At 35.8% G+C, this 19,099-nt stretch overlaps 1 protein-coding gene and 1 long non-coding RNA gene across 6 annotated transcripts; one reads left to right on the forward strand and one right to left on the reverse strand.

The window, feature by feature from the left end:
• Positions 1-526: 526 nt before the first annotated feature.
• Positions 527-18,180, reverse strand: LOC144970672 (uncharacterized). 4 transcript variants are annotated; one of them, XM_078910542.1, is made up of 5 exons: positions 18,029-18,180; positions 16,016-16,379; positions 14,581-14,655; positions 13,709-13,894; positions 527-9,751 (listed from the first exon to the last, which is right to left on the reverse strand). In XM_078910542.1, the coding sequence occupies exons 2-5, from the start codon at positions 16,132-16,134 to the stop codon at positions 7,207-7,209; spliced, it is 2,925 nt and encodes a 974-aa protein (XP_078766668.1). In that variant the 5' UTR covers positions 16,135-16,379; positions 18,029-18,180; the 3' UTR covers positions 527-7,206. The 4 variants fall into 4 exon arrangements, with proteins under 4 accessions (XP_078766668.1, XP_078766670.1, XP_078766671.1 ...); XM_078910544.1 differs by having other exon boundaries at positions 17,779-18,170; XM_078910545.1 differs by having other exon boundaries at positions 16,016-16,319; positions 18,029-18,145.
• On the forward strand, positions 9,990-12,500 carry LOC144970673 (uncharacterized). 2 transcript variants are annotated; one of them, XR_013645012.1, is made up of 3 exons: positions 9,990-10,712; positions 11,590-11,701; positions 12,174-12,500. It is a non-coding gene; the product is annotated as an uncharacterized LOC144970673 (long non-coding RNA). The 2 variants fall into 2 exon arrangements; XR_013645013.1 differs by lacking the exons at positions 9,990-10,712; positions 12,174-12,500 and adding an exon at positions 11,025-11,142 and having other exon boundaries at positions 11,590-12,166.
• Positions 18,181-19,099: the final 919 nt, after the last annotated feature.

The following is a 19,099-nucleotide window of genomic DNA, read 5'->3' on the forward strand; positions in this document are numbered from 1 at the left end:
AAAAAAAAAAAATATATGTATAATAAAATTCCTTTTATTCATCCCCAAGGGGAAATTGGTCTAGAGTCCATTCCAATGGAAGACTGGAATAACCCAAGCGTCAGCCGCAGAGTGAGATAGGGCTAGGTGACTTACTCAAGGCGGATAGTCTAACTGAGTTAGTAACTCGGTACCTTTTGGGTACGAATACGAAGCAAAGAAAGCCACGCTGTCCCATAAAAGAAACGGGCATCTGAGGGCTCACTGAGTGACTCCATCTCAGTCCCAGCAAAAGATCCCCCCCAGACTGGGCACAAGCCAATCTGAAACGGTCTCATCCCAAAACCAGATCCCTTTCCCCACCCACACCCCAACACAGGAAACTAATTCGAGGACATCTAGTCACAAGGCGCTCTGACAAAAAGAAAAAGAAGCATAAGCGTTATTTATTATTTTCATTTTGCCCAGAACATTTTCACTCCAAATATGAAAAATGACACATAAGCCAAACAAAACAAAACAACAAAAATTAACAACAAAAAAAAAGTATAGTTTATGGTGCTTATGTGTTTATAAGTCCTTTTATTCCATGTATACAATGACTAAAATGATACATAATGATGATGACCGATTCATTTTTCATGCATAACCCATCGTCTCAATCCAGTATGAGACAGAGACTAGAGCAATGTAACAGATGCCACAAAAATAATAATTTAATGTTAAGATGATCAGGAACAAATTATTCTGGATTTTTGCTCTTTATGAAACGACAGTACATTATTCTCCATATAGTAAATCATAGTACAAAACTTAACCCAATTTTCATATTACTCAGACATAATTTCATCTTGAGGAGGTGGGCCAGCTGTATTATATTGAAATAACAATTGCCTGTTTGAGTTTGTTACTTTCGGAAAACAATCGAGTAATAGAGGATTACTGCCTATAACTTATAACACAACACTTCCTGTCAGATCTCATTAACACCCTCCACCTGATCATTCAACCAAAATAATAAAATACAAATCAACTCAAATGAAAATGAAAATCAATAAAATAACATCTATGATGAATCTTACGTAAACGGAGAGAAACAATAGTTTGCAGCCTTTCGATAACAAGTCGCCTTTCAAAACGCATGTTCTGCTAGATCGAATGAAGACCAAGCCAATCACCTCGTGTTGATTGGGGGGAAAAATCTGGAAAAAAATTCAAATCAAGTCCATTTTTGCATGGGTGGACCTCCAAACCACAGATGAGCCTGGATACGAAAATGTCATCCTGACTGAGGGTAAACTTTTATATAATGGTGAAGCATTGCAATTTAGATAATCAATACGTCTCTATAATAAAAAACAATTGGGAATTCTATAATCCCCATCTTAATCTGAAGTCTTTTTGAATAAAAATAACAACTTCAACAACAACTAATAATAATAATAATAACAATAATAATTAAGAGGCAGGGGAAGTAGAGAGAAAAAATATTGTTTTGTTTTTCAGTTAATCAAGGGTTTTACTTTTACGGCAATTGCTGTGCGAAACATTTAGGTCATGTCCATCTCCAGTAATTGGTAAAATAAATGAGAAGAAAAGTAAGACAAAAGGGGAATGGATCAAATAGGGAACAGTATAAGGAGATTCCGAGGCATACCATCAGAACTTTGAGATCACCTTAAGCCTTAAGAGATCTCATCCAGACACAAGCACAGGATCCAACCACGAAGGGCATTCTAAAATGTTTACAAAATGTTTCAGAACCATTTCTCACTATCAACAATAATACTATACATCAGAGTGATTCACCCCCCCAATTCCAAGCCAAGGCAAGGACCAAACCATGTTGTTTTTAAGGGTTTTACTGTGCTTGCAACACATTTAAGTTAGATCATATCAGCGCCAGTAAAAAGGAAGAAAATTAGTAGTAAAAAGATTCTAGAATTACAATTAAAAGGACTTAAGAAAAGTTTGTTTTTGTTTTTAAGGGTTTTACGGCGCTTGCAACACATTAAGGTCATATCAGAGCCAGTAAAAAGGGAAAAAATGGGATAGTAAAAAGTTCTAGAATTACAATTAAAGCATCCAAGAAAAAGTAAGACATAGGGGAACTGGAACAAATAGGGATCAGATGTAGATTCCAAGAGCATACCACCAATGCACTTAGTTTGAGATCACCTATAAGTCTCATCCAGACACAAGCACAAAATCCAACAAAGAGGAATACACTCAAATGCTTGCATTATACATTAAAAATAACACATAACAGAGAGATGATTTACAAGGAAAAAAAATATCATCTCCCAAAACAATAACTATGCATTTGACTGTTTCCCTCCCAGTCAAGGACTCCGGCCAGGGTCGGGACAAAATCGAGCAATCTCACACCAAGACAAAGACAGAAAGCAAGTTGGAAAACAGATATATGGGGATAGAAGACACGGTAAGTACCTCCCTGCCCTCTGTGGAGGTAGGGAACCCCACCCAGCTTAAGAAAAGTAGGACAAAGGGGAATTGGTTCAAATAGGGAACAGATGTAGATTCCAAGAGTACAACATCAATGTACTTAGTTTGAGATCATTTAAAAGTCACACCCAGACACCAGCACAAGTCCCCACTTTGAGGAACACACTCAAATACTTACATTATACATTGAAAATAACAGATATAACAACAGATAACAGAGAGATGATTTACAAGGAAGAAAATATCATCTCCCAAAATAATAACTATGCATTTGATTGTTTCCCTCCCAGCCAAGCACTATAGCCAGGGCCAAGGCAAAATTTAGTAATCTAATTCCAAGACAAGGACAGAAAGCAAATTGGAAAACAGATATAATATATGGGGACAGAAGACACAGTAAGTGCCACCCTGCCCATTATGGGAGGCCAGGAACCCCACCCAGGGACCAAACCATGACAAAGACAAAATCAAAAGCAACATGGAAAAGTAAACACAGGAGGATAGAAGACGTACAGCAAGAGTGACGTCCCTGTCCACATGTGAGGAATAATAATAATAATAATAATAATAATAATAATAATAATAATAATAATAATAATAATGATATTAATAATAACAACTATATATAATACGAGGCCCAATTCATAAATAGGTTTCACCCCCTCATAACTTCAAAACTACTTGAATATAATGAAATTTGGCACAACTATTAACCTTTTTGTAGGTCTTAAGCACCAGTGATGAATGGATAGAAAATCATCTTCCTTTCCCCTGTTGATAGTTTAGTCATTATCGCCAGCATAATTAATGCTCAAGAGCTTGGGTCCTGTGTTGCACAGGGAAAAAGCACTATATAAATGCTATGCATTATCATTATCACTATTTAGGAAATGAGGGGATCTTTCTAAAGGTATGAAGTTTGAGTAACATTAAAGTTTTCACTTTTACTCAGTAAGTCTATTCCAGACATACACAGAGATCTAGTAACTGCCCTTGGAGACAATGTACAAAAAGAAATGGCCAGGTCTCTTGAAAAAAGGTATAATCTTCCATAATGACAATGCACCAGTGTCCATAGCAAAATTGGCGAATGAGCTGTTGCACAAATATGAGTGGGACATTTTGGAGCATCCACAATATTCTTCAAATCTGGCTCCCTGTGACTTTAGGCTGTTCCCCCGAGATGAAAGTGAATTAGAACCACCGGGGACAAAGATGTGAATCAGCAGGAGACATTATCTCTGCAACAAAAGAGCTGATTACAGAGAATGGTAATGGAGAAGTGCATCGAAAATGGCAGTTGGGTTGCTTTGTTGAATAGACCATAATATAATAAAGTTACTTTGTGCTGCTTTGTTGAATAGACCATATAATAAAGGTAATTTGTGTTAAGTGTCAGTATCCTTCCTATCTCTGAGGAATCGTGGAGGGAAACTTATTTATGGAATGGACTTTGTTATGATAATTAAAAATAAAAATAATAATAATCTTAACAACAACATAGCTGGTTGGATCCATTAACCACCATAATAAGAGTAGAACCTACTCATACCGCTGACCAAGTTTATTGACAACTTTGTGACAAGCTAGCAAAGATAAAGTCATAATAAAGATAGGACTATCCCCTATAATATCAACCGGCCACTGAATATGTCATGATAGCAGAGAGGAAATATCGAGACTTTACTCAATGATAATCGTTGAAATTGTCCAGAGAAAAAAAAAACCCCAAAAAAACTATGATCCAGTATTACATTTCACAAAAGTATAAATCATATAAATACATAAAAATAAATAAATGAGTAAATAAATAAACAATACTAATAGTGGGAATAAATTTATGATTGAAGCAGTATTGAATTAACTTACTTGCCCAGAGATAATGTGTAAACAAACCATCCATTAGAATAACCACCAAAACAAACCATTCATTAGAATATGTCATATGTGTATAAAGTAAACTGTACACATGTAAATGTAACTAGTACAAACATGTGTTACAAAATAAACTACGTGAATATGCTTACTAAAATATATACCTAGATGCGTAGTTGGCAAAACAATATCAACACCTCTCAAAGTGAATACTACGTTGCCAGAAGCTTTGAATTGTAAAAAGCAATGTAGAAAACTGAACACAACAGCTTCAATCTGATAAGGTGTGTTTGAAACAGTCAGGGATGCCCTTTGCTAAAATTTGACAAGCCTGAAAACGTTTCTTGCACAGAGCATATTGTGAAAATACTTTGTATACACAGCTTCTTCATCAAACGGTGTCACCATTACTCATTACACCATAGAGAAGGATATGATATCCATCTAGCTTTCCCTTGATTATTGCCTTTAAAGAACAATTACTTTCAACTTTAAAAAAAAACAACTAACCCTTACTGACCAATTATAGCAGAAGATTTTTAAAAAGCCATTCTTTAGCCAGGAAAAGGGCATCCCTGAACAGTGCCAGATAAAAAATACAAAAATAGAGAAAAATACAAGAAAACATCATCCCAAAAAATTAATTCTACACTCAAAAGGGATGGGAATCGAACCTCAACCTGATTACTGTATTTTTTTTATTTTTTTTAAACTTGAGCTTTTATAATAGCGCAATATCCACTAAACGAGCTCAAAGCGCTTTACTCAAGGTACAATTACATCACAGAGGTTACCAGATAGTTAGGAATATTTAATGCTTACATTCTTCACAAGGGTATGCGTTTCCCCTGAGGACCCTCGCCTGCATCATAATAAAAACATTGGGCAAGAGTGGATAAAGATAGAGGCAATAGAGTATTCAGGGATGGGGACTAATTTTGTAAAAACAAAAAATTAGCAAGGTGTATGCAGCCTGTACATCGTTCCAAAATACCATGTAGTGAACATGTTGGAGTAATGCAACAAAGGCACAATGATCATAGTCCACACAAAGTCAAACTGATCCTGCCTCTCCCACCCCACAAAAAAACAAAATTTGAAAAAAATAAATAAATTAAAAAAAGAACAAAATTAAAATCCCCAAAATCCAGATTCCATACTCAATTATTTTTTTAAAAACTGCTCCCTTAGTGAAAACAGTTTAAAGTGATAATTTAACAGATATTTAGACTTGATATTAAAGGGTTAAAATTATTAATATGCAGTTCCAGGTGAGGGTTGAATCAGATTGAAAAAGAGGCTGAGCAACCGACTTTCATTAGACAACCTGAAAAGATGTATATGAAACAGTGCCAGACAAAGCAGAAAGAAAAATACTCAGAAAAAATCATCCCAACATCACTCCTCCTTATCACTATTACCAGTCACCACAGAGGTCACCCGATACAGTAGAACTCGGAAATAGCAAGTTCGACGGTTCCACTCCTGATTACTCGCTATTTCCGAGTTCTCGCTATTCCCGAGTTGCCAGAAAAGGTCACTCGGCCGTACAAAAAAGATGGAAAGACAATGTGTGTTTGTGTGTGTGTGTGTGTGTTTTTGTGCGTGTGTGCCGCAAATGACTGTGTGTGGATAAAGTGGGGTGGGGGCGGGGTTGAACACGGCCTTCGTTAACTACGTAATGATGGCCACGGGTTGAAGTTGATCCACCCCTAAAACCCACCCCTTCCATTTCCATCAAGATTTCATGTGTGTGTGTGTGTGTGTGTGTGTGTGTGTGAGAGTGTTTGTATGCACTAGGCATGTTTGATGAGGTAAGCAAGCGCATCACTCAATCACTGACCCACTGAAATGATGGTTCCACGCTCCCTTCTCTCGCTGATCGTGTCGTTCGTCGCTGACCGATGCTGCTAAGTGAGGCATGTTGACATGTTGGCTGCCAGTGCTTACCTCGCGCGTCACGTGGCACCACATTGAGTGAATAATTGACCCCCACCCCCAATACACACACACACACCCAACCCCCATCCAAATTTGTTTCTCCTCCTATGTACTACTACAGACTAGGCTACTATGTAATATTACTCGTAACGAGAAATAAGAAAAGGAAAGAAGCTAGGCTAAAAATATTTAAATCACCCTTGTCTGTTGTTTTGCTTTACTTCGTTCGAAGTCCTAGGCTGGGGCAGGAAATGCTCGTTATTTCCGAGTTGACCTCTTTTTCATACTCGCTACTTTCATGCTAATTTTATTGACTCAAATAAGAGAAAAAAACGGGGATTTAGATTTTACTCGCTATTTCCGAGTACGTTACTTTCATGTTCTACTGTAGTTGGGACGATTTAATGCATATATTCTGCCTGTTCCCCAATTTAAGTTCATTAGACAACATAGATGTCTATATAGAAAACTGTTATAATAGGGTAGGCAATATGACAACAAAAATTTGTTATAAAAAGGAACCACAATACCCTCAGTGATACCTCAAAATGAGTGGGATTAGCATCCAGTACAAATAAAGCCTGAGCAGTCAAAAGAAGGACCACTTTACCTTGAGTCTCTTTTCTCTGTGAAATAAGGTTCTCGATGGGTCAAAAATGGTGAAGATACTTTCAGCAACTTACTTACACTGAGTCCTAATCAATTTTAGCATTCAGCTTTCACTGCCAGAAATGCTTAAAACTAATTTGGCAATACAATTGCTTGGATTTCAAACTCCATCAAGGGGATGAATGGAATTTCACTGACAGCAACGATTGCTATTAATTTAATCAATGACCAATCCTTGAATTCAAGTCTTCTCCAGATAATCAAGACAACTGGATAAACAATCCAATTTGGGAGTTTAGTGAAACTACCTACTACAATGTTGAGATATCAATAAAATCAATCATTTAACTTTGTAGAAACTGTCTTGTCATTCACGTCCTGTGTTGAAGAAGTCAGAGCACCAATTGGAATGGAAACGACTGCTGCTGTTTCCTGAGAATCATTAACTGAGATTTTACTATTAGTTCCATCATCTTTACCTGATAACTTATTCTCAGTAACTTTCTTCTTCTTTTTCATTTTCTTGGGTATCGTTTCTCCATCACTCTTTCTCTTCAAAATTTTCTTCTTTTTCATTTTTGTTACCTCATCTCTATCCCTACCACTCTTTGCTGCAGTTTGTTCTGATCCTTTATCTTTGTCATGACTAGTACCACTACTGCCCATATCAGTTTCTTCAGCTTCATCTTTTAATTTAGTCTTTATTTTCCTTTTCACAGTTTTCTTCTTTTTCTGCTTAATGTCATCATCTTTGTATGATTTGGATTTTTCTAAAGTTTCAGAATTTGTAACAGCACAGCTACTTTTTGCTTCATTGTCTCTACTAAAGCTTTTATTTATATCTTTGCTTCCTTCTGCTCCTTTTTCATTTCTGTAACTTCTCACAATCCTAATTTCTTTCTCTCCTTCCACATCATCTTCTCTATCCATTTTTACATCATTGTCATTTCTTTGCCTCATTTTGTCATCCGCATTACTCAACTGTCTGGCTTTCCTCTCTTTCAGTCTCCGTTCTATCTCCTCAATTTTTCCTCCCCTTTTTCTATCCTTTGCATAACCATCATATTTATCCCTTCTAATGCCATCTTTATCTTCACTAAAATTTCTTTCAGAATCCCTATAGTACCCATCTGATCTTCTTGACTCCTCTTTGCAATATCTTATTTTTTCTCCATACTCATAATCGTCATACCGTCTTTTTCTTCTATCTCTTGACCTATCCATATCATGCTCCCTTTCTCTCTCATCTCTATTTCGTGTTCTGATGCTGTCAACTTCTCCTTTGTCTCTGCGGTAAACATCCTCATGCCTTATATTTCTATCCTCAGAATCTTTGCTAGAATTCGATTTACCAATTAATTCATCAGACTTACTGTCTCCCTTTTCACTCCCATTTCCCTCCACCAATTTATCTTTACCTCTGTGCTCCGTTTCCCATCCCTTCTCTTTTTCATTTACTTCTTTTTTCTCGTCATCTATTTCTTCATTTTTCTTCTCTCTCTCACTCCCTTCTTTCTTTTTCTTCTCTTTCTCACTCACTTCTTTCTGCTGCTCTTTCAGATTTTCTCTTTCTCTTTCTGGATCTTCCTCGCTTTTTCCCTCTTTCTTCTGATCCTTTTGACTCTCCCCTTCCTTATTCTTATTTTTATCACTCACCTCTTCATTTTTCATATTTTCCTCACTCACTCCTTTCTTCTTCTTCTTTCCCTCTACACCAGCTCCGTCCCTTTTCTTTTTCAGCTTCTTTTTAGATCCATCTCCATCACTGTTCTTCGATCCTGTTTTCTTTTTCTTTTTCACAACTTTAGCCTCTGCCTTTTTTTCACCAGCTACATCTGAACTTTCAATCCTCTCTTTACCACCAACCACTTCCTTCTCATTACCATCATCTTTATATTTTTCCTCATCTTTTATCTCACCAGCATCCTCTTTATTCCTCTCATTTTTTCCCCCACTTTTACCTTTATCATCTCCTTTTTCCTCAACTTTTGATTTTTTATGCTTCTTAGTTTTCTTGTGCTTCTTCTTTTTAATTATCTTATCATTATCACCATTATCTTTTGATTCCTTTTCATCACCCTTGTTATTCTTCTTCTTCAACCCACTCTTTTTCTTCTTACCACTGCCATCACTTTTCATCTTAGAACTGTTAGAACTGTCATGTTTTTCAGCATCATTTTTCAAATCACAACTTTTTCTACTTTCCGATCTCTTCTTTTTTCCACTGCTCTCACCATTGTCATCTTTTCCGCTCAAATCACGTTTTTCCAAAGATCGACTTCTCCTCCTTTTTCTATCCATGTTAGAACCAGACCCATCAGGGCTCCGAGACTGTTTAGTTCTTTTACTCTGGGATCCAGGTGAACCACTTTTACTTCTGCTTCTACTCCTGGACAAAGAGCTGAACTCTTCATCACTGAATTTCTGTCTCTCGCTCCACCTCTCACCAGTATCCATGAATTCATTACTACCTCCCCTTCCTCTACCCCTCCCCCACCCTCCTCTTCCTCCTCCTCTCGGATTGAAACCTCGACCCCCTCTAAACCCACCCCTGATACCGTAATAATCCCGATATGCGGCCCAAAACTGTGGGTCGTTCGAGTACATCTGTGGGTAACCACTCCCATCTCCCATTCCATAATACATTGCAGCAGCTGCTGCCGGATCAAACCAGGGATAACCATAGGCAGCGGCCCACTCATAGTAAGCATCTGGGTGAGGTGGGCCACCTCCTGGCCATGGTTGTGGATGTTTTCCCTTCTTTCTGCGGTGACGATGTCTATCAGACCTCGAACGACTTCGACTTCCTCTACTGCTGCCACTGCTGCTCCGACTTCTGCTGGTGGAACTGCTGCTGTAGCTTCTGCTACTACGACTGGATCTGTAGAAAAAGAAGAAAATAACAATAATAATAAACCAAATATAATGTTACATTACGAATGACAAACGAACCTTAGTTTATACTTAAAGTCAGAGTTTTTTTCTGTCTGAGACCTTTGTTCATTCAGCCTGCAGGACCAAGGGACTTGATCATTGCCAAACACAATCCCTCCATTGAAATACAACATCCTCTTCATCACCATTACAGACAGACACTCACAATGACCGTAAGTAGGTATTCCAAACCGACCCTAATTCCGGTGGACAATGCCGGGTTAGCGAATGAGAATGAAAACTTTGAGATTTTAATTAATTCAGCGCCAGCTTCAATTTTATCTGAGCTGAACCAAATTGATGTCACCGTAATATTTAATATCTGCTTTATAAAATAAGATAAACGTAAGTTAAAAAAAAACAATTATGCAATCTACGATTCATTGAAATAAAAAGTGAAATTTTCCGAATTACTTCAATATTTTTCCCCGAGATCGACTTTCGAAAATGACACGGCTCGCTAAAAAATTTTTTTTTTTTGTCGTGGTTCAACCGATTTTCTTGCGGTTTTTTTCGTAGGAAACGGAAGAAAATTATCTACAACGGGATACCACGTTTATTTTCATTTTTTTCTTTCTTCTGTACGTAAAGACGATGTAAAGACGAAAACTGGATTTTTCTTCATGAATACGGTGGAGATTTTGAAAAAACGCGAATCATTTCCATAAATTAATTGTCCTTCTTTAATATTTTTCAAAAATTGAAAACAATGGAAAGCCCATGATAAAGTAAATTAATATTTTCTGACGTGACTTGAGCAACTAGTCCAGCGACCAACGACACGGCGGCGGCCATTGTTATGGCTGTTCCATCAGCCGATCTGCCCGTCGGGGTCGACAAGGAATTATCGGAATGTTCTTCAGCTACTAACGTATCATCAGCTGGAAAAAACACATTTATCACTATACGTAAGTATTTAAATATTCTTGTCAACTTTATTGAATGTAATGTTTTAATTTATTATTTGAAACTAAATGTAGAGGTGAAGCCGGACTGTAGTATCAGCCGGGTTGAGGTGAGAAAAACTTTCCTCCTCGACTCGACTTTTCTTTTTACTATTTAATTATTTTTATGACATCTTGGTAAATTTTATCATCTTAAAATAAAATTTTGTTTATTAAGCTATCAAGTTGTCTTGTTGAGATAAAATAAATCACTCTATATTTTAAAAGTCAGCGGGGAAGAAAAATGAAGTGTTCTTTTTTTTAGTATCAAAACAATCTCAGAAGGGAATTCCCCTTGTAAACTTTGAATGTTTTGATGTTGATATTGATAACAAAATCTGTGTCTATCATGACCTATAGTCTGAAAGCAGACTGTTTATAGTAGTAGTGTTAGGTATAACGGTTTTCTCTTACGAAATGCTTGACTTATGCTTTTTTTTAAAATAGGGACTTTGATATCTGGCTGAAATCGTGTTTCATTTTCTCGATTCTCATTTCTCTGTGATGTGTATGTGACCGTTGACTTTCGTTTTGAGTGAAAGTGAAAGAGTCGTGCCTTAGCAAAGCTGAGATATCTCCGCTATTTATGCATGCATTTCTACAAACCACATTTCAAAATATAGGTCTTTTAATGCTCTATCAAATGGTACAGTCCAAGTTATCAAAACAGATAAAATTGAGCCTATAAAATTTACCACTCCCACACTACAGTGCCACTATCACTATCATCACTACGACTAATACCACAACAGTTAACGTAACTATGGTTCTAGAATGTGTAATGAATTAAGGCAACATCTTATTTATATGTATCTGATTAATTTGTTTTATCTTCCACCAGGTGATGCTCTCTACGCATGGAGGAGACCTGAGCTACCTGTTGTCACCCTCATGAACAAACTCTGGTTCAGTTGCATTTTCTCAAAGAGGAAGCAAATGCTAGTTGGGATACAGTAAGTTAAATAATTGTTTTGGCAGGGGCATAGACTGATTTTATAATTAGTCCAAGGTTTTTCCTGAGTTCCTGGTAGAGTGGTTAATACGTTAGACTCAAGGCGGAAAGGACCAATCAATCGATAAAGCTTTGTGTAGGTACACACAATACTAGCTAGTTATTGGCAATTGTGAGTTGGCTTACTACAACTACAACTAAATTCTGGAACGAGCACGACTTTGTTCATTCAGAATGCTACTAACAACTAGCATGTCGCAACTGTGTTAATTTCTCCCACCCCAAGGGTTTATTTTAATGTGTCTTGCGAATGGATGAATGCACACTGGTTGAAAATTATGACAATTATTGAAAGATAGACTTCTAACTTTTCGAGGTCTTTTATTTTGAGATGCATAGTGATAACCTTTCCTACAGATTTGATCATTCCATGTGTATCATAACTTTTTTCTATCTTTCTTTTTATTTTCCAGGTTTTGACATGGTTTGTAAACTTGTTTCCAAGTTCAGACGTGACAGCTCCACAGCTTCAGTGCAGAATCCAGAAGACGTGTTCAATTTTTAAGTCGTAGTTGTGGAAGGAGTTGAAGGATAAGGAAAAAACATCTAGACATAATTAATGCAATTGTCATCCAGGGTGGTTCATGTACTACAAAAGAAGAGATTGATGATCTATTAGCAGAAAACAGTAATTGTAATTGAGTGCAGATTTTAAAAGCTCAGATAAGGTATAGGAAAGTTGTATTGAAAGAAAAGACATTGAGTTTGACTGGAGACTTTGCTCATTTGTATGACAGTTTAATATCACTTTTAGATGTGGAGTGGGGAGTATTCCATTTGCAATAAGAGGTAAATTTAATGTGTAGCAAGTAAATATTGATATTTCATAGATTTTTTCACCTCTGGGTGACAATTTTGAAATCGTACCTAACATGAGACATATTTGAAATTTATGATTTTTCAAAACTTTAAAAGATAGGGTTTATTCTATCGATAAAAATGTTACCATAATATGTTTAAAAAGTAATTATTTTGATGTATATGTATTCTGCTTGAAGAAACAAACAATTTGATATATGATTTATTATTATTGGCCCATATGGTCAAAAGTTATGCGTATTTAAAATACGCTTAAAAACGCAAATCCGAGAATTTTTCGGATTACGCGTCATTTTTCACTTTTTCACGACTTCCTGGTGTCATAAAATCTGTATATTAGAAACAAATTGTTTGAAAAAAATTAGATAGCATCTCTGTTACTTATATAATTGATATATGTAATTTGGACAGAGTGAAATGTATATTTACTGATATAATCCCTTTCCAATTTGCTCCGATGTCCGATTTCGGAGCGTTCTGTTCATGCTTTTGGCACTTTTGGTGATTTTTCTCAAACTTTTCGCATCTATAATTTGAAAATTGTAATGATGAACTTAACTTTAATGGCCATAATCTGTTGTCATAGCCCTGACATTTATAAAAACATGCTCAATGTCATTTCTTGTGCTCTAAATTTTTATTTACAAGCATCCTTAAATGATGAAATATTGAATCGCTGTAAATGTCGAAAAATTTTCTAAGTCCAATAAACTTTGAAACTCTATAACTTTTTTGTTTTTCAATATAATTTGATCTGGTTTTTTGCATTGTTGTTTAATTTATGAGCTCTGTACAAATCTCTTACTACCTTAGCTTTGTCTCAAACTTCAAATTTGGGTTTGGAATACCTACCGTAAGTTAACATACATCACAGTACCTTGTACAACTTACTTGAAGATAGCTCGTAAAGCACATGACTCAAGACATGGAGAGTAGCGTTGGTACTGGGATCATCCCCAACCCCCCTACCCCTTTACCCCTATGTCCAGTACAAGTTGTTGGGTAACCAGGTCTGTTACAGCAATAAACTAGACACCTATCCTTTCCAAAGGATACCAATGAATTTGTTAGTGTCCTTTTAAAAAGTAGTAGGATATACTCTGGCTCTATATGTAGGGCTTCTTTTTACCTTGAAGACCTGCTACAACTGGAAGAGCTGTCACTATCATCACCATCATTTCTGTTATGCCTGTTGTCATGAAGTCCTTTGTGGAATCGTCCACCCCTGGTCGGTGGCTTGTATGGTTGTCGGAGTGTGCTCACCAGTGTGTTTCTAAGAAACCTTTTGTTGACCACCGGGATAGGCTGCTTCTGCCTAGATTAACAAAAGAAAATTATTATTTTCAATTAATTAAATACATATGAACATTTATATGGTACATATTCACTGTTTTATGATACTCAATCCACTTTACAGAACAATATTAATTTCAAGTCAAATGGGGCCAAATTTTTGTTTCACACAGTTCAAGATGCCTGTTAGTAGGCATCTTACTTGTACCACCACTCTATATTCTCATAATAACTGTCACAGCTAACTGCAACTTAATGGGGTAATGCGTGTGAAGTGGCTTAGCCCAGGACCAATGCTGGGACCAAAATTTTACTGTCAGTGCACTCATCTGGTTATAACTTTCTCAATTTCATTTGACTTTGTTACATAACATAAATAGCTGAGCCACCAGTGTAGATTTTTAAAATTCGTTGCTCATTTTAGGAGCCCAGTACTGTTTACGACTCATGAATAAAAAGGAAAATATGGCATTGCTCTAGAATCAAAATCTTAAAATAAAAATATTTAAAAGCATGTTAAGTATCCAAGTGAGCATTCAAATCATCACAGAAAAGTTGATCATTGCATTAAATTAGTATTATGTCTACAAAAAAAATAAAAATGAATGAATAAATAAAGATGACATCATAATTATCAAATGTTGACTATGAAATGAGGATTTTACAAAACAAAAAACAAAGCAAAACAAATTCATAAAAAACACTGACCACCCAAGAGCTCCATAACTTTTGGCTCTTTCTGCGCCTTGCTTCACTTCTCGCAATAACTCATTAAGTGCTTGGCTGAGGAAGAAAGCAGATACAGCAATTAAGAAATCTTTAACATAAAAGCTGAATTTCCAACAGTACAAAATTTTTTACTAAAAGCAAGATTTTCATCATGTTTTACATAAATCATTAACTGGTATTATAGGTTCAATACTGGCGTGATGATTCCAGCTTACAAACAGATCCAATGAGAAAATAATATTTTCCGACAGTTCAGTTAAAACTTGGTAAATTAAAATTTATAAATAAATAAAATTCTTGACTTCACCCCATATCAATCTCAGTCCCTTTGAGTGTGAAGTGAGTGCTCTGCCAGCTGAGATATCTGGGACTGACCTCAACCCAAATGCACACACCTAAATACTGTGGGCCTTCCTTTTGTTCCTAAACAATTGCCACAGGCACAGAAAATAAGTTTTACCAAGCACTCATTCATAAAATTAAAATAAATCAAATATGAACATATTATATTGCATATAAACAGAGGATCACCGTTATATATATATGGAAACACAATACAAGTCCCCTGTTAAGCATCTTTTTTTTTGTACTGACACTCTCACAAATTAATCTGTCACTGCATATGGCCAGGTTCTCATTCATATCTGAGTATAGTTGGGTAACGTGTGTTAAGTGTCTTACACAAGGACACAACATTGGGACCAGAATTTTCCACGATCACTGTCACCCATCCAATGACAGACCATGCTTAACATCACTTGACTTTGATGACAAGAAGAGACACCTAACTCTGAGCCATCATACCACATTGCCCATTCCTTAAAGTGGGTTATCACCATCCCAGTCTTTTCAGTTGTGTATCATCTTATTACAATGATCTTTAATTTTATTTTTTTAATCCCTGCCTCAAGCCTGGATGGATCAATGGTTGTTGAGCACTAATAGTAATAGTAAAACCAAAATTTTTAAAAGTTGAAAACTTCCCAAGAAAGAGAGAAAAAAGAAGAAAAAAAAAGGGAGAATAGCCTTCAACAATCATGACGTCACTTCCCTTGTAATGACGCATAGTAACTTAGCATCTGGTTCTAAACTACTTCTATGACGGACGCCCTTTTGACATACTTCTCAGACGAGCATATAAGTGTATCCAGAGGAGAAAAAACATTATAAATCTATCATGTTTTGACTTTTATATAAAAAGTACCAATTGTCTTTGTTTAGAATCAAGCTGCTCATTGCTGGGCGATGTGACATCAGACTATTGAATCCTATTATTAAGCATTCTAAACTGGAGAGTTAATAGTCAAGAGAGAACATTTGAAGCTCAATAACTTAAAATTAAAACTACATCATCAACATATCTACCTTAAAGATAAGTCCTCTCTTTTAAAATGTTATGAAAAATTCTACTCACCTCTCTAAAGCTGTATCTTCTGTAGGTTTGCCTGGCTGGTTTTCAACAAAGATCCCATCTGCGGTCACCTCCCCTGGATTCTTCTGGTTAATAAAGTTCTTCCTTCTAAAAGGAAACATTTCAGTCTTTTTCTTTGATAAAAATAAATCTTTACTGCTATCAACTGCGGTTGACGATGAACTGGTACTAGCAGTGTTCTCCTGCAGATTACCAAGTTCTTGTTTGTTTTTTGAAGCTTCGTAAAGTCTTTTCTGATCATACTCATCTGTGATTTTATCACTAAAACCTGTACTATCTTGTATATCTACAATGTTCAAAGTCTGAGAAATCAATGACGGGGACTCTTCTAAGTTGTTAGGGGGTTCTAAATTCACCAAAGAAGAAATCACAGGTCCTTGAGAAATTCCTCCTTCACCACAAACATCACTTACACTAACATTTCCCACAAAAGAATTGGAACCATCCATATCATTATCACTGAAACAGCCAATACCACTTTTTTTCTCTTTCACATGAAACACATACTCCACCTTTGTATTATTAACAATGTTCACACAGGGCGCAGATGCAGAACTAGACTCATCAATACTGTCAAAAGCCCCTTGAATCGGATCCCCATTTTCATCAGCCCAACTAGAGGCAGGATTGACATTTGTACTAACACTAACATTATTAGCATCAATATTATTATTATTATTTACCGCTTCAATTTCCGCTGGTGTGTCAGCACAATTAGAATTAAAAGTTGATGCTGATAGCAAATTTGTTAGAGGTGGGGGAAGAGTGGGATCAAATTTAAAATTACTTCTACTGATATTATTCTCCGCAGGCTGAATAGAACTGTTATTGGAAGACAAGGGATTTGTCTGAAAGAGAGAACTGTTGGGTTGTAAAAATGGTGAGATCACAGTGCTTGTGGTTTGTGATTCATTAATTTTATTTTTAAATATATGATCATTATTATTGTTTTCACTATTGTTGGAATTTGATGTAATTGGTTTCACTATTGGGGTTTCTGACTTATCTGGAAAATAAGGACAATTAGTAGGCTGAGTTGATTGAATGACTGGATTTATTTTGGAAAGGTGAGGACCCCAGTTGCCAACTAGCGGAGTTCTAGAATCTTCACTATTTTCACTTTTTTTAGCAGCCTCAACTGTGTTTCTGATTTCAGATGAAAATTTGGGAACAAATGGAAGTTGATCAAAGTTTAAGTCAATGGATGATGTCTGATTTGACATAATCTGACTCTTTCGAAGCAAGAGCTGTTGACGTTTTTCTTTCCTATCTCTATCTTCAGCAAAACACTCATCATCGTCATCTGAAACCATCTCGTAATAATCATCATTGCCCTGTTGCTGATGAGGATTATTTCTATAGTTCTGGTTATAAAATTCATTTCCATGGACATTGTAATTATAGTTTCTATTGAAATTATTGTAATTCATTTTTTTTTTCAACTTCAACTTTAAAATATTCAAATTCAAACTGGAGAGTTTTCAACTCAAAAATTTTACACACAAAAAGCCTCTAATTAGAAAAAGCCATTAAAACATGAATTTAAAAAGCAAAAACCAAACGTTTTGATGGCTCAATCAGTTTGAAGCAAACAAGTCAGTTAAAAAATCTTACAAAAATTCACACAAAAAGTAAGCCAAGAAGTTTCAGTTCGGGTTTCCAGTCCTAAATAAAATTCCATCTAAAATTCAAAACAATGCTAAAAGTAAACGCAAGTAAAAGGTCAAAATCAAACTTATATGCACCTTTTTTATCCAAGTTTCAATTGTCTTTGTCTTAGGTCAATAACAGTATGTGAAAGCTTTAAAGCTCATATGTATAACTATAACAGTTCACATCTTTATTTTTTTTTTTTTTATCAAATCAGGTTCTCTTTCAAGAATCCAGAAGCCAGAAGGTACGAGTACGAAAAAAAAAAACAGGTATTGCAAGGAAATATTCATAAAAGTCATTCTTATATTCTGGTGTCAAATTAATTATTACAATAAGATGTACCTGTGAAAAATTTCTAATCTTCAGATAAATCAAAATAATTCTTCGTGAAACAAAGGAACTGATCCATAAACCTTTTAAAACCACCGAATTGTGTCCGTCCACATAACAACAAAATTTATGACGGTATCCCAACCGGAAGACAAAAGACAGGACAGGAAGTTATGAAAGTTGATGATTATAGACGGGCAATAATTGATTATAAGTATTGTATTGATTTGACATTATGGGCCACAAGCTTAAATTATTTAATTAAAAGACGACATGTGGCATGATATGGGCGTTTCATCTTCCCCTTTGTATATGGGCGTTTCATCTTCCCCTTTGTAAAAAAAAAAAAAAAAAAAAACGATGAATGAAAACATCCATTTTTTCTGGCTTTGTTAATTAAATCCAATCCACAATAGTTGTAGCTTCGTGAGAACCTGCCATTCCATTCCATTATTGTTATTTATTTCATCGAAATTCGAAAATTATAGTCTACACACCCAACATGGAAGCCTTCAAAAACATCTTGTCTGTCTACCTAATATATACTACAGAGCCGCATTAATCGTCAACATGATGGCGCTGGCTACCTTAATACGAAGAAGAAGCTAAAGAAGAAGAAGAAGAAGAAGAAGAAGAAGAAGAAGAAGAAGAAGAAGAAGAAGAAGAAGAAGAAGAAGAAGAAGAAGAAGAAGAAAGAAGAAGAAAGAAGAAGAAAGAAGAAGAAGAGAGAAGAAGAAGAAGAAGAAGAAGAAGAAGAAGAGAAGAAGAAGAAGAAGAAGAGAAGAAGAAGAAGAAGAAAAGAAGAAGAAGAAGAAGAAGAAGAAGAAGAAAAAGAAGAAGAAGAAGAAGAAGAAGAAGAAGAAGAAGAAGAAGAAGAAGAAGAAGAAGAAGAAGAAGAAGAAGAAGAAGAAGAAGAAGATTCACACAACGCCATTTAGGTCAATCGTGAGAAAAGGTTTAAGAGTACTATAACGGACTTGTATTTATGACGTATTTCAGTCTGTTGCTAACGAACGTTTTCACCATTCAGTATGGCTTTCTGTGTTGGCATCTATGTTCTTTGGTGGACTCCAACATACATTC

Source organism: Berghia stephanieae, chromosome 4, assembly GCF_034508935.2.
Source record: "Berghia stephanieae isolate SIO BIC M18660-M18661 chromosome 4, UCSD_Bste_1.3, whole genome shotgun sequence".
Taxonomy (NCBI): domain Eukaryota; kingdom Metazoa; phylum Mollusca; class Gastropoda; order Nudibranchia; family Aeolidiidae; genus Berghia; species Berghia stephanieae.

Bases quoted from the DNA above. Each gene is read 5' to 3' on its own strand.
- LOC144970672 (XM_078910541.1), bottom strand. From the start codon at position 17,463: ATGAATTACAATAATTTCAATAGAAACTATAATTACAATGTCCATGGA. The intron at 13,895-14,580 runs GTCAGTGTTTTT...TTGTTAATCTAG, and splicing joins AGTTATGGAGCTCTTGGGTG to GCAGAAGCAGCCTATCCCGG. The intron at 9,752-13,708 runs GTAAAAAGAAGC...CTTTTTCTACAG, and splicing joins AGTTGTAGCAGGTCTTCAAG to ATCCAGTCGTAGTAGCAGAA.